At 34.3% G+C, this 14,743-nt stretch overlaps 1 protein-coding gene across 7 annotated transcripts in view; it reads right to left on the bottom strand.

The window, feature by feature from the left end:
• Nucleotides 1-335: 335 nt before the first annotated feature.
• The window catches only part of WDR72 (WD repeat domain 72), a 196,411-nt gene continuing 182,003 nt past the window's right edge, over nt 336-14,743 (bottom strand). For 3 of the 7 annotated variants that reach the window (XM_016153671.2, XM_016153669.2, XM_016153672.2), the window contains 2 exons: nt 6,851-6,955; nt 336-1,385 (listed from right to left, as the gene is read on the bottom strand). In XM_016153671.2, the coding sequence (XP_016009157.2) occupies nt 1,330-1,385; nt 6,851-6,955 (161 nt within the window). In that variant the 3' untranslated portion in view covers nt 336-1,329. Of the gene's footprint in view, nt 1,386-1,465; nt 6,956-14,743 lie in introns of those variants that run through there. The other 4 variants (XM_036239118.1, XM_036239117.1, XM_036239116.1 and 1 more) reach the window with 2 other exon arrangements.

Below are 14,743 nucleotides of genomic sequence, written 5' to 3' on the forward strand. Positions count from 1 at the left end.
GAAGTACAACTCAAAAGTTATTACAGGCAATGGTATCATGTCTGAGAGGAAAGGGCACATATTTCCATCTACTTTAAAGAAGTCACATCCATATTTTGTTTATTTTCTGGTATATTCATTCATATCGATAATTAATTATAAGCTTCTTAAGGGTAGAGACCATGCTATTTCTCTTCTCTAATCTCCCTTGTCCTTGACTACTATATCCCAGAACAAGACTTAATACTGGTGTTCCCAAAATGTTTGTTTAATTGAAGTGACTGAAAATTCCCTATTAGACAGATAGGTAGATATATATATATATATATATATATATATATATATATATATATCATATATTTAAATTTTTATTCCCATTTTTCTATGGACTAAGCAACATTTGTATTTATATATACACTAATAATCTTTGATAATTTTCTGTAAATCCAGGAATTATACAAGATAAATCAGCGAATAAATCAGGTCACTAAGGACCTTAATAGATGGGCACTTTATGTCTGTTCCTATTTACATTGCTTCACATATTTTAGTTTAAGAATTCCTGTAAGCCACACTTCTTTCTGGGAAGAGAACTATTAGAATTTATACTTCATAAGGATCAATTGTGCCGTGCTATAAGTAGATACCCCTTTCCTAGTTCACAACTACATGTTCAACAAGATCATCCTTTAGCTAAAGGCATTAGCCTTTACGTTATTAGAAGTCTGAATTAACTTGACTCACAAGATTGGTCTCAGTTATATTGTGTATCACTTATTTGGGCTAATCGACGACTAAGTGGAACTGGCTATTTGTTGACAACATTTCATCCTTAGGGATCAGATTTACTGCAGGGTGATTGATCTGAATTAAAGTATCTACTAAAACAAAATGTCCTAACCTAACAAATCGAACAAATTTGGTAAAGTTTTAGATTAAATACACTGAAACAATATTAAAATTAAAAGCATTGTGTAACATTGTTTAAAAGTAAGGTGGTTCTAATGTTGTTTATTATATAATTCAGGAACTGAAAAGATAGAAGAAAATCTAAAATGGTGTTAAATTTGCTTCTGTAGGCTACCATTCCTTGCTGGAATTATTAAAAGAAAAGTAAGAAACAGAAATATAGGATGATTTAGACAATGATTTTATACAATTAGATAAGTTTAGATATTTTTGATCAGTAATTAAATTACATTTTCATGTACTCTGGCTAAAGTATTAGCAAATCTACTACAACCTAATATCTTGATCAATAACAACATAGCTTATATACAATGATAAACAAATGACATGTTTTTGGTTTCCTTATTTATCCAAATCCAATTTCTACAGAAGATATTTCATTTAGCACAGCTTGCAGAAGCACATCTTTGCTATCCATGAATGAGGTCTCGGCTTACCTAGAAAGAAAATACATTATCTTGGGTTATATGATGAAATAAAGAAGATAAAAAAAAAAAAAGGAGGAAGGAAGAAAGGAAGGGAAGAAGAGAGGAAAGGAGGAAAAAAGAAATGAGAAAAGAAATAAAGAAAGAAAAAAGAAAAGATGGAAGGAATTACCTATTCATTTCTACGCTTCTTTTCTATCCTGAAGTAAAATATGTTAATATAATAAAAATATTATCTTTTAAACCAGACTCAAAGTAAAAATATTTTAATTGCACACATTAATATAAGTTTTTTTTTTTCACTGCCAAGAAAGATTTAAGTTTTCAATGAGATGAACTGGGTTTGAAATTAGTAAATTTCCATAAATTTCAAGGAGCTGAATTATTTTTAGAAAAACCCAGAACTGCAGTTTTAGGGTCAAATGTTTAAATGTCAGTTGAAATATGGTTTGATTTATAGAATGAAAAAAAAATTATTTCTCAAACTACTTGGGTGATTGTTATTGTAGGCTAAAAAAATATCACTTGCTTTAAATTAATTTGACTATCAAACTAGTTGGAGCATTGTGCCTTAGTTAACTACTTCTAAACACATTTTTATTAATTATGTGACCATGCATAATAACTTCCACTCCCACTGGCAAAAACTCAAAAAGCTGATTATTTGGTTTAATTAAACCAATATTCAATATTGTATGACATATACAACATATACAATATATATAATAATGTATTAGTCTATAATTTTAAAAGTTGTGAGGTTGATGCTTAAATTTTTCCCTTTGTGTAAATTTTGAAAAAATATTGATATAAACACTACTAGAAAAAAGAGCTTATCTGTTTTTTACTACTGAAATTTTTCTTACTTCTAGAACATATTTTTTTTTTAGCACTAACCATAAGAAGTGTGTTCTCGATGGCCATGATTGATGGGCTGCTCACACATTCCACATTTTTTCTGCTTCATGCATCATCATCAGCCATCTCCAACACTCCAGTCCTGAATCTGTCCTACTTTCTGTTACCTGATTTTTGCTGGTGATTCATGAGCCAGAATAGTAAAAGAAAAAAAAAAAATCCACCTTGGCTTTTCACAATGTAGTATCCCTCTGGAAACTGTGAGAAATCTAGTTTTGTTCATCAGATTCATGTAAATGCACTATTGATTGACAATGATGTATATAGATCTATACATATAAGGTGCTATATAAAAACCACTAAAATGTTCTATTAAGGGTAGAATGCATACTGATTATAAACTACTTCAGAAAGACATGAAAATGCTTATCTGAATGCCTTTTTTTTTTGTACTTTCAAGCTCTTTCTTGTCACTACTATTTTCAGCTCAAGCTACATTTAAGTGTACTGTCCCTAGTGCACTAGGGAGTAAAATTCTTAATTTTACAAACCAATAAGGTGACTGAAACTGAAGGTCTCTCATTAACACTTGGGTAAAAATTGTGAAATTCATGCTATACTTTTTATCATAATGAGCACAAAGATGAGGGGCAAGAAACACTGAACTTTAATCTCTGCCTGAAATAGTTAACAAGAAGTTAACCAGCAAAAGATGAGACTAAACTATTTTTGTGATAGCATCCTTCAGATTCAGAAGTGACCAGGCCTTAAAGAGCCGAAGAAAGAAAGCCTAATGGCCCTAAAATCTCAAAAAAGGGAACTGCAAGTTCATGATGTTGTCTCAGTGCTTCTATTACTAGACATCAAAGTTATTCCCACAGGTTTCAGGAATGTATAAATGTCAGTGAAGAAACAAGTAGACTTCAGAGAGTCTAAGCCAGAAACTTCAATCTGGGATTCACCTGTGAGGCAAAACTCTTTTCTAATGAATTATTCCAAAGAAAAGACACGGCTGAGGGAAGACCTTAACCTATCAGACAAGACCTCTGGGTTCATGAGCAGGGTCAGAGTAACAAGAATGCTCTGGTCTAAAGTTGCTCTGCCAACCTTAATGGACTGCAGGCACTCACCTGGGTATATATAGCTTGAACCAATAAAGAGATCACAGTGGCATGATGCATAAGGTAGAGTGCTCTAGAGACTAGGTGAACAACCACTGCACCAGGCCTTTAAATTGTGACCTATATGCACACTCCAGTCATTTACAAATGGGTCATTCCAGTCAATTCAGTGCTGGAGAGCAGTGATGTCAATGAAAAAATAAACATACTCTACAGATGGGGTTCAAAACACACTGTATCCAAATATAATCAATTTGTGAAGTCAATCTTACTGTTTTATATCATTTCTAAAAATTTGATTTTATCAATGACATTTAAAAATGTTATATCAATGTTTGAAAACCTCCAACCTCACCTTTTTAAAAAGCTATTTTAGTTTTTCTGTGCTTCAACACTTCTTTGCCCTTTGCATATGCAAGTGAGTTGGTATTAGCAAGATGAAGATAAAGGAGCTAAGGTAGAATGATGTTTAGTGGATTGTCAAAGAAAAGACTTTATTTGCAAAGAAGAATATATGAGACAATATTCTTAAACTGTCCTTGAATGGGAAAATATTTTTTTGTTTTTATTTTCTATATGCTGTTCAAACAATTGGACTATTCATTAAAAATGATGTAATAAATATATTAGCCATTTAGGATTGCATAGATAAAACCATGTAAGGTCAATATCCATTAAAGCTAGAAGACTGACCACATTCAACTTTGTAAACGGGGGATTTTGCATGTACATGAAAATGTTAAAAGGAATTTTAAATGAGTGATAATATTCCAGGTGAAAATGGTAAGAATGATGCATTCATGATTTAAATGCACTTCCTTCTATACAAGGAATAATGAATACACTAATGCAATTTTAAACTTAGCTACTGAAGCACCTCTGTTGGTTTGAAGACATCTTCCCAAAGCTTATCACTTAAAAACCCCTAAATTTGTTTTTTATTCTAACACAGGTAGCTAAACATATTTTCGAGAGAAACACCATTCCTACTTGGTAAATAGGGGTAACAACCGCCAAAATAATGTTTCTAGTTTTGAAGCCCCTACATTTGAATGATGATATTTTGAAGTTAATTTTTGGCCACTGGGAAGTAGATATTCATATTTCCAGTTTTGGAAAGTCCCTCTATGCCACCAATTTCATGTATCTTCATGTTCAGTTTTAAGAATTTTGCCTCTCAGATGCTCATACTGCAAAAAATGCATTTTCTCATTGAAATCTTTCTTACTAAACAAGCACCTCTGTCAGAAGTGTCTTAATTTCTTATCACAGAATTTTATCCACACAAGGAGCAATAAATAATTCATGTCATTGCCTCTTTGTTGTGTGTCCCTGAACTGCACAGAGCTGGAAGGCTGACAGCTGTGTCAGGACAAGCACCAAAGATCTGACATGACAAGTGACTAACAAGTTTCTTTCAGTTCATAGTGAAAGAAGACAATGGCCCAAAGTGCAGAAAGAAATCCTGAAACAAAATAAAACTGCTTCTTTCTTTTTACCTAAGTGTTTGCTATGAGCTTATTTCCAACCCACAAGCCCTGGTCATTTTATAGGACTGCCCAGCCCCCTTTATTCCTCACACTCGCTTGGCCATTTACGCCTGGCCACGGATCAATATGAGCAATTCTTGGAGAAATACGATGTCTCCATGACAACCAAGCCACAAATTCTCAGTGGAAGGCAGTGAGACCAGTAGTGAACTCTCCAGAGGTTTCTAGGCCTATAAGGCAAGATGTCTTAAAATGCAGGAATGGACAGAGGAAAAAGCCAGAGTAATTCATTCTTTATTACCAGTTTAATGATGTCCAATGCATAGAACAGTACTCACTTTTTAAGTTAAGATTCTTTATCAGCACTTATATTTTCTAATTAAACTTTCTGTTTTGTTATATCCTTCTGTTTATATCAATCAGCTAGGCTATGTTATATTTGAAACTCACAGTAATTCCACGCATATGGAGCGATAACGAAAATTTATTCTACTTCTGAAATGGCCATAAAGCTGATGTATTCTTGTCAAAACAATAAACACTTAGGTAAAAACTTGACTCATGGATTGAACAGCCTGATGAAATGGTTGATAGAAAACTGTTTATCAAGACAGTTTAAGAACATAGTCAAAATCAGGCAATTCGAGTCAAAACAAAAAGTAATTTTAAAATACACATTTTTAGAAATTGAATGCTACCACTACACTGACCTTTCTACAGTGGGACCAATCCCCATTTTCATCTTTTAGATATGGCAGCGGGTGGGGCTAATGTGCTGATTAAAAATTTCTGTCATTGCTAAAGATATCACTTCTCAGTTCCATGGGAAAGCTGAAGTGTGGCTGAGAACAGACACACAACAGCAGTCCATCTTTTGAGGAATCTTGGTGAGGTGGCGGGGTCTGAAATGCAATGCCATCACCACTGGGCCTATCGGGGTTCCGAGATGACTTAGGGGACCTGACATAGATTGCAGGCTGCACCTTTCACTGAAAATTAAATCTCAGTAGCTCTCCTCCGGGAAGGATCAGGGGACTGTTTGCAGCTGCCCCCTGTCAGCGAAGGCTACAAGATTTGGAAATCTCTTAACTAAGCTGACAGGCCACAGAGAGGATGAATCAAAAATCTGATACATGGATCAGCACACAAAGATTTGAGAGGGTAGAGGATACACAGTAGCCAGAGAAAATAGAAACGAAAAATGTTCAGGAAGAGGGGATTAACTCTTTCATTCATGATGAGGTAACTTTTAGCACCCTGTGGCTTTGTAGTGATCCAGGAATGTCATTCAACTTTCGCACCATTATTTTAGTTTTAATTAATTAGTTGTTAAGGCTAGGTATGCTTCAAAACATAACAAAAACAAACAGAAATCCATGCTTAAGTGTTCCTGGCTGTGTTGTTCCAGTACATTTCCATCCATTCTTTCTACAGAAAAAGATACAATCATAAGTAACTTAGACATCAGGTGAATTTTATTTTGCGAGGCAAGGTTATTGTTTTCTTTTCTTTTGTCTTGTTCTAAGCAGTTGACAACATCCATTAGCCTATTACTGTTACGATGAAGTCCTCTCACTCCAGTTAAAGTCCTGTTTGTATTTAGAAAGGTAAATAGATTGTAATGATGACAATTTGTGTCTCTTTTCTCTCTAACTCTCCACTTCCTCTTGATCCCACTATTTGAAACATTTAAAATATTGCCATTTCTCCAATTTCCAATCTCTGTCTCTATTAACCAGTTTAGCCTAAAATTGATGATAATGAACTAATAGTGTCAGCTTCCCTTTTCAGTCATAAAGCCTTTGTACTTCCTCCAACTGAATTCTTGATGAAAGAGGAAAAGATAACAGCTCCACACTGTGACCCCTGGAGGTGACCATTAATTTGACAGTGCAGCTGCTAAGAGAAAAGAGCATTACAATGTCCTCTCCTCCCACCCCCTTCCAAGGACCCCAAAGCTGTGTCAAATTTATCATTTTATACTTGACTATTTTTAAATGGCTTTCACCTGGACTCTCAGAATCTTCCACGACACATCTGTCAGGCATGTCCTCTGTGTCTTGGAAGTTTGCCGAGTTTGAGTTGCTGTCATGCTTGACCAGACTGGTTGAAGCTATTAAAAAGAGAGAGAGAGAAGGAAGAGAAAGAATGATGAAAAAGTAGTAATAAACACCATTAAAACATTTCCTTTCAGTTTCGCAGCTATTTCCAGCGACACATGATGTATAAACACAAACAATAAATTGAAATAAAATGTATCCTCTAAGTATGTATTGGCAGACATGTAATTAGTTGAAAAATCTATAGATGAGACTTTATCTTAGAAGAAAAATAAGTTCATGGCATCAGCTTAAAAGCTACGAAGTAACAAAGCGGTTCCTTCGAAGTAAAAATCGTATTTTTAATGCATAAATCTAAAACCATATAGTCAATTAACAGCAGCAGGACACAGAGAGACCATCGGGCTGGTCAATTAGGAAGACCAGCACTAAGCTGGTGCCATGGTTCCTTTTGTCGTACAAATCACAGCTGATTAACACTTTTCATGCATTTTAGCTTTCTTTCATCAAATTAAAAACTATGGTAGCAAATATGAATAAATAAATGAATAAATAAATAGATAAATAAATGAATGAATGAATAAATGAATAAACTCATAAAAATAAATTGTAAAATACAGAATGAATACACTGCAAAGGATAATAAGTAGGGCTGGTGTTTTCAATGGTAGGTCCCAGACAACTTTTCTGAGTAGGAAGTATGAACAGAGACAGAAGCTAGCACAGGAACCTGCAATTTCCTGTAAACACATTACAACCACCAGTTCTGTTAGAGAAACATAGACTCACATTTCTACATTTTTTCCACTAGTTGTAATATTTGGTCTAAATTACCATCATAAGTAACATATTTCCATATTACATTTATTCAAGGAATCATTTGTCAGGAAAAGTGGACATTGCATTCAGGAAAAAGCTCAACGATATAAATGATGCCACATTTATCTGAAGCCAAACAATATAAATATGTATATTATTAACTACATTGGAATTTTATCTATCACAAATTGCTGCAGTAAACATTACCACTGTCTCCTCAAGTCTTGGTAACACAACATGTTATTTATAAGCTATAAATGCAAAAAAGAGAAAATATATATTTATGTCGCATATGAAATAATATGTTTGTTAGTACAGGGTAATGGACAGAGCCGCTGTCTCAAATCTCCATTAGGAGATGAGAGAGGAAATGTAAAGGCTGGAGACTGTTACTTCACACATTCAATAAGTTATACAGGGAGTGCTGCCCAAGGTCCAAAGCAGCCTTAGTAGAGCTCACACCTCTCATACTCCTCATCTTGTTTTCATGGAGTGAGCACAGCATTGGTGATCATAACCCGAGGCCCACATATATGCACTTCAAAGGAGACTAGTAATGTAATTCTGGTCCAAATATTCTCTTCAGTTTCACCAACCTTCTTAAAACTCACAATACTCTATTCTATGGAAGTGTGAGCACAGAGTTTGAATTCACCGTTTCTCCAAAACCTTTTGTTTGGGAACAAAATATGAGAGAAAAAGTATGAAATTCTGATTTAAAAAAACACAGGTTTTTTTTATTTTGTAAATTTGAATTTTCTGGAAAAAAAATGAAAGTTGGTACTTTGTTGGTATTTTATTCACCTCTCTACGTCCTGGGTCATAGAAGGTGTTCTGGAAGAATTTGTGGGATGAATGAAGCAGAGGTACCTTGCTATATACCTTCCTGATACAAGAGGATACTTGCTTTTAGCTATCGTCAACTAGATCCATTCAGTTTCTTATTTAGGCACACTTTGAGACAAAGAATGCTTATTTGCAAAATGGTCATGTGGGTTAGCCTGTGACTTGGAAGGGGATGTGACACTTATGGCCTAAGTAGTTATCGATGTAGCTGTCTTTAATTTTCTTCAGTTTAGAACAATACTTACAGATTATTTAGATCCATGGACTTTTGTGAAATGTTTCTGTGGAGTAATTAAATGCATCAAAATTGTGGAAAACTATTATGCTGAACGAGATTTCTTGGCATGTTTTAATGATTTATTTTATATCTCTATATAGCTTACTTGTTAATTTTCTGAAATATTTACACTGGTATTTATAATAGGGAACGAACTAACCAGCTACATCTATTACTAACAGACAATGAAGCAGCACCTGTGTGTATCTGGGCAAATGTATTGCACTTATCATCCCATATATTGTTCTTTCATAATTTAAAACTTTCGCCCATTCTTTCATTTATTTATTTCTCCAAGAAGGCTCAGTTCTAGATACAGGAGCCTCAAGGGGGAAGAAAACATGGCATTAGAACAATGAAGTAAATGCCTAGTACCATTTTAGTGGTAATAAAGTAGTCCCAGGATGTATTGACATCCCAAATCACTTGAGAAAGCCAGCAAGCTAGATGTAATTTTAGCTGTATGATCTTCATTAAACTCATAGGAGTGGGTGCCAGGCAGATATTTTTGTCTCCACTTCTGATGCTGGAGGGTGGATTTGTGTGGGGGTAGGAAAATAAAGAGGCCTATTCTTCCAATATTTTTCTTAGTTACAATTTAGCTTCCAAATTTGAGATGGTACAAAATATATATTGGGTAGTTTATAGAGTATCCAATTACATATACTAAAGAAATACTTATATTCTTTCAATCAGGAACATACATTGGAGGTTAATTACTTTTTTTTTTTTTGATAGCTAATCTGTGTAATTGTTCTTTTGGGTGTTTCCTGTTATGTTTCATCGTTAAACTCTGACATGATGTGTGACCAAGGCCTCTCTAATGAATCATTTCAAAAATGATGAGATCAACAAATATTGATCTAATACTTATTATAGGTAAAGCTCTGTAGTAGACCATGTGAAGTGTAAAAATATGAAGGCACTTTTAATATGCCCTCATACAACTTGTGATCTAGTTGAAGTATAACGAAAAGTAACTAGTAGGTGTACTAGAGAATATTCCAAGAGTGACGTGGTTTTCAGAGATGCAGAGGTAATTCCCCTGAAATAGGGTGGTCGTAAAGTGAAATTTGATTTAGATCTTAAGAAGGAAAATAGGTAACCCAAAGGGAGCTCATTCAAGGCAAAAAAAAAAAAGTGTGAACCTGAGCGTGGCCAAAGAAGTACATTAGCCTAGTGCCACAAGTGTATTTTTTAACCAGAATGTTGTTGCCTGCTTTCATATGTATTTTTAATGAATTTTCCCTACATGTCTCTTTGAGCTATTCCTGAATTGCTGTTGTGGCTAATTCTTCTCACCTGTAAAAGTTAACTATAGACAGGTTTTTCCTAGCCTTAGATAGTCAATAATTTGATCTTTACTGATGGTGGGCCCATTTATCACAGTAAGTTGTCCTTTCACTATACATATTGACTTTTATTTATCAATACCAAAGTCCATTTGTAGCTTATCACTAAAGTTCTTGGATATTTTCAGTAGTTTTTGAAGATGCATTTTAAAGCTTGGCAGAGAGATACTTTTGACATCAATATAGTGTAAATGGTTGCTAGGTTCATCTTTAACTTAAAATCAACTGTTTATTTCCTCTGTAATGGATTCTGAAATAGTCTGCATTTGGGTGGGGGGTGGGGTTGAGGAGCCGAAAACAACAAACTCTTCTTGGCAGTTCTACCACAGAAAGATGTAAGGCTCTTCCATTTACCCATCACACACCTCAAAATATTGACAACTGAAAGGTCAGTGTTCTAAATATCTTTGTATTATCTTTGGTTGCTGGATAGAAGGAAAAGTCTATGTACTTTGTATTGATGTGTTTGACTATGGTGTTTAATGAGTCTAATTCTTCTAGATTCTAAAGAAATGAATGGTTCAAATGTAGACAATATGAAATCAGTAGTTTTTAAACCACATTTAAGAACACCTAATGAGGAAACCCAGAAGACTGTATGACAAAGACTCAACAGAAATATTTACTGTAAAAAAAAAAATGTGATGATAGGGTCATCAGTGGTTATGCTCCTCCATGTTTCTCTAGTCTCTATTTTGGTTTTGATTAACCTCTAAAAATTCCCTCCTTACTTTTCGAATCATGTGCAGGAAGATGGTATTAGCTCTTACATGTAGCCAGGCTTAGACAGCAAACAACTCTAAGAAATATCCCCTCACCCCAACAAGAGAATTACCACTGCCAATAATTTCTATCACTTTCCACAAATAGTGGCTGGTCCTTCCAAGTTAGGCCACTATGTAGTAAATATAGAGCTCTTGTTAAAAATCCATATCATTTACAATGTGAAAAAAATTCTGCAATCCAAATAATGTGTTCAATACAAGACTTACACATGATTTAAAAATATATCCCATCCATCACATGTATGGACTTTTTGGAAGTATTGAAGATATTGACAGGAAAATAATTAATAAAAAAAATAACAGTTTGAAATGTTGGTCATCTGAACAGAATAAACTGCTGCAGTAGCAGATAAAACTCAGACTAAAATCTTAATTGCATCTTATTCAAGGGCATAAAAATAATGTACAGTTTGCAGAGGTCAGGAAAGAGTAAAAGACCACTCCAGATTTGTGGAATGAGCAGTGGAAAAGAAGTCAAAGGCCTGAGTTTAAATCTACTAGCTCAATATTGTGGTCATGAGGATCACTTCCTTGGCTGATAATTTCACTGCCTCTCCAGTCTGAAGGAGTTAGTATGCAATCGACTAAAAAAATCTTTCCAGAAGCTTACAAGAAAAAAAAAAAAAACTACATTAAATTCAAGTATAAGTAAATACTAATTTAATACCCACAGATCACATAAGACTGCACAATATTTTAAATTAGAGGGAGGTGTAATCAGTGAAAAGCCTTAAAGCGGTAACACCAAATTTGTAAACAAAGAGGATGCCATTTGAACAGGCCCCAAATTCAGTTTACAAAGTGATTCTTTCTGGACAGATGTCTTATCAGGAAAACATATCTAGATAAAGAGCTATGTAAATATGACCCTTACTTTAAGAATATGTATTCTGAGATAATCAAGTAATAGGACCTCTTGATTCTATTTGAATAGCAATAGCTAAGTCCTGCATTAGACTTCAGGCTTATTTTGTCTTCAGCACAGACTGGAAACTAGGGGGTTGGGGAGGGGACCATATAGTGATGCCCAGAATTAAATATCTAATGCTTCCTTATAACCAATAATCGTTTTATGGACAAGTTCAGCAAGATGAGTTTACATTAGACTTATGTGTTTTTGCTATCTTCCTTCAATTGTAATCTGACACGAAATATTATTTTCTGGGTGACATTTTCTAGTATGAATTGCTTTAAGGATGACATTTTTTAACTGGTAAAGAAATAAATTTTTTAAAATGCTGTGAAGACTAACTTATTTTGGTATCCTTACTAGATGTATAGAATTAACATTATAATTTCATTTAAATATTTTGGGATATAAAAATATATATAATCACAGGATCAAACTAATGACTACCTAGTCTAAAAAAAATCTGTTTATAGCTAACTTCTATGGGAGAAATGTATGTCTAGATCACCCAGCTAATTTGGGGGAAGATAAACATGAATAAGAAAGAGATATTATTGTTTGCTGGATCTTTTAAAACACTGCTTTATTTCTCTGAGGTACAGAAATGCCTCTGTTATCCAGAATGTTTGAGCAATGGGCTGCTTTGGTCAGGCTGATATACAAGCAAATGCATCCCTAGCCTAATGAGAGACACAGGCTCACATTAGATATTCAGAGTACTTGTGAAATTACAAGGTAAAACTGCTAATAAGAATTCCTAAAAAAGCAATGATTAATTTCACTTATAGTTTAAGGGATAAATTTTAGGGTCAGGCCTAGGGTTTATAGATCAAACATACCCAAATACCCTCCAAATCTATTACTAATGCCACAGGCAGTCTACATAATGGGAGTCTCTATCTGACTTATTTCTGAATGGAAAATAAAATTCCTCATGTGTAGCACCCAAATATATGTATTAATTTAAACAAAAATAAGTATAAATAATTTCATTATAGAAATGAACTTGAGTTCCCACAGGGGAAATAGGCAGTAATGGAAATAGCTCAATTAATAGGAATAGAAGATCTGTTTTTTAATTCTACCTCTGCTCCTAATAGTGTGATCCTTAGCATGTCATTACATTTTCCTGGATTTGGGTATGATTATTAATAAAACGAGACAGTTGAACTAGATAGACAATTTCCTTAACATCTTCTGGCTCTGAGACTCAAATATTCTGCTACTTGAGAATCCAACACAACCAACCACAAAATATATCATTGAACAGGATACCAACAGCACGAGTGGCTACTATATTAGCCTTATAAATAATGAGGACTTCTGAGGTCCTTTCTGAATCATATAAGATTGTTATTTTCCTACAACTGGAAATGTTCAATTTGAATGAGGGACAGAGGAAATCAGGGCAGCTTTAGAGAGATACTTGGGTAGCTTCAATGCCAGGGTAAGGCAGCCCTATGGAAAGATGACCCAAAAAAGACTGAGGCTGCAGTATGGTTACTCCTTAGAACAAACAAAGTGAATCCCTGGCAAAAAGGAAAAAAAAAAAAAAAAAAAAAAAAAAAGAAAAGCAAGCATCCGCTAGATGTGTACCAATGATGCAAAACAAAACAAAACAAAACAACTTTAAAACCAAACCTTTTACATTATACCTTACCCTTCTAAGAATCATATTTACGCTATTAATTTTTTAAAAACATATATCTCCTTATCAATCAATTCCACAAATATGAACTTCAGTACAAGATAAATCATGCTAAACTAAATTAGTTGGGTCCATGTAATAATTTCAAGAAGCACAGTTGCTGTGGATAAGCCCTGGCCTGGAGTTTTGATGGTCTGGGTTAGGTGAGGCTGCATGTGCCACTAGTCTCCTCTGAGGACTGGCTCCACTTTGGCTTCGAAATTGCAGGGATCGAGGAGTTCTCAATTATTCCTTGAATGAATGAAGAGGGTTATGGAAAGATATGGTGTTCCTGTGGAACTGCATTTTCTTAAAGTTAAATCTCTTAAAAGGAGAATCAGTAGAATCCTGACTCTTTCTATTCCTTTTATGTGTAAGGATGGGAGCCATGAAGTCATTTGTCTTAGTCAAGCCTGGAAGGAAAACCAACTCTAATCAAATTATCCAAACTCTCAGACTGAAACAGACATCTTGGATATGAAATGGAGAGAGTATGACAAAGCGTAGGTTAGGAAGTAAGAAAGGAGAAATAAAGGGGACAAAGCAATTCTTTCTCTTCTTTCTGTTGCATTCTCTGACCCCCTATAAAGGATAATTCTCAGTTATCAATGAGAAGTTTGCTTGAGTTTCTTTATGTGCTCTTTTAGAGTACCATTTCCTTGGCAAACAGTGTTCCAAGGAGAGAGGTAGTGAGTAGATGAGTAGGCACCTGTCCTTTTTTTTCTTTTTAATCATCAAATCAACATAATTTCCACAGCTTTAGTGTCTGAGCATTACTGAGTAAATTCAGAGTGGAAATAATTCAGAGAAAGATTACTTATTATCATTTTTATGTTTATGTATAATTTGGTAGAGAATTTCTAGATGCAAGAAATAAAGTGGTCAAATCAGCAACTTCAATCTAAGTATCCTATGTTAAACCATAGAGATAATTATTCAAGACAAAGGGGTCAGAAACACTTTATGTGAAAGGACTCTTTCATCACTAAAAGGAAGTATAGGTGATGGACGAATTCTGATAGAAATTAACTCTCACACTCTTCATGCAGTTTAGGTTTTCTGCAAAAGTCACTTGACTTTTCTCATAAGGACCAAATCCTATGGTAAATATAGAAATTCATTAATTTTACTGTTAAGAAATACAAGAAGTTAAAAGTGGGAAGAG

The sequence above is a fragment of the Rousettus aegyptiacus genome, unplaced genomic scaffold (assembly GCF_014176215.1).
Source record: "Rousettus aegyptiacus isolate mRouAeg1 unplaced genomic scaffold, mRouAeg1.p scaffold_m13_p_3, whole genome shotgun sequence".
Classification (NCBI taxonomy): domain Eukaryota; kingdom Metazoa; phylum Chordata; class Mammalia; order Chiroptera; family Pteropodidae; genus Rousettus; species Rousettus aegyptiacus.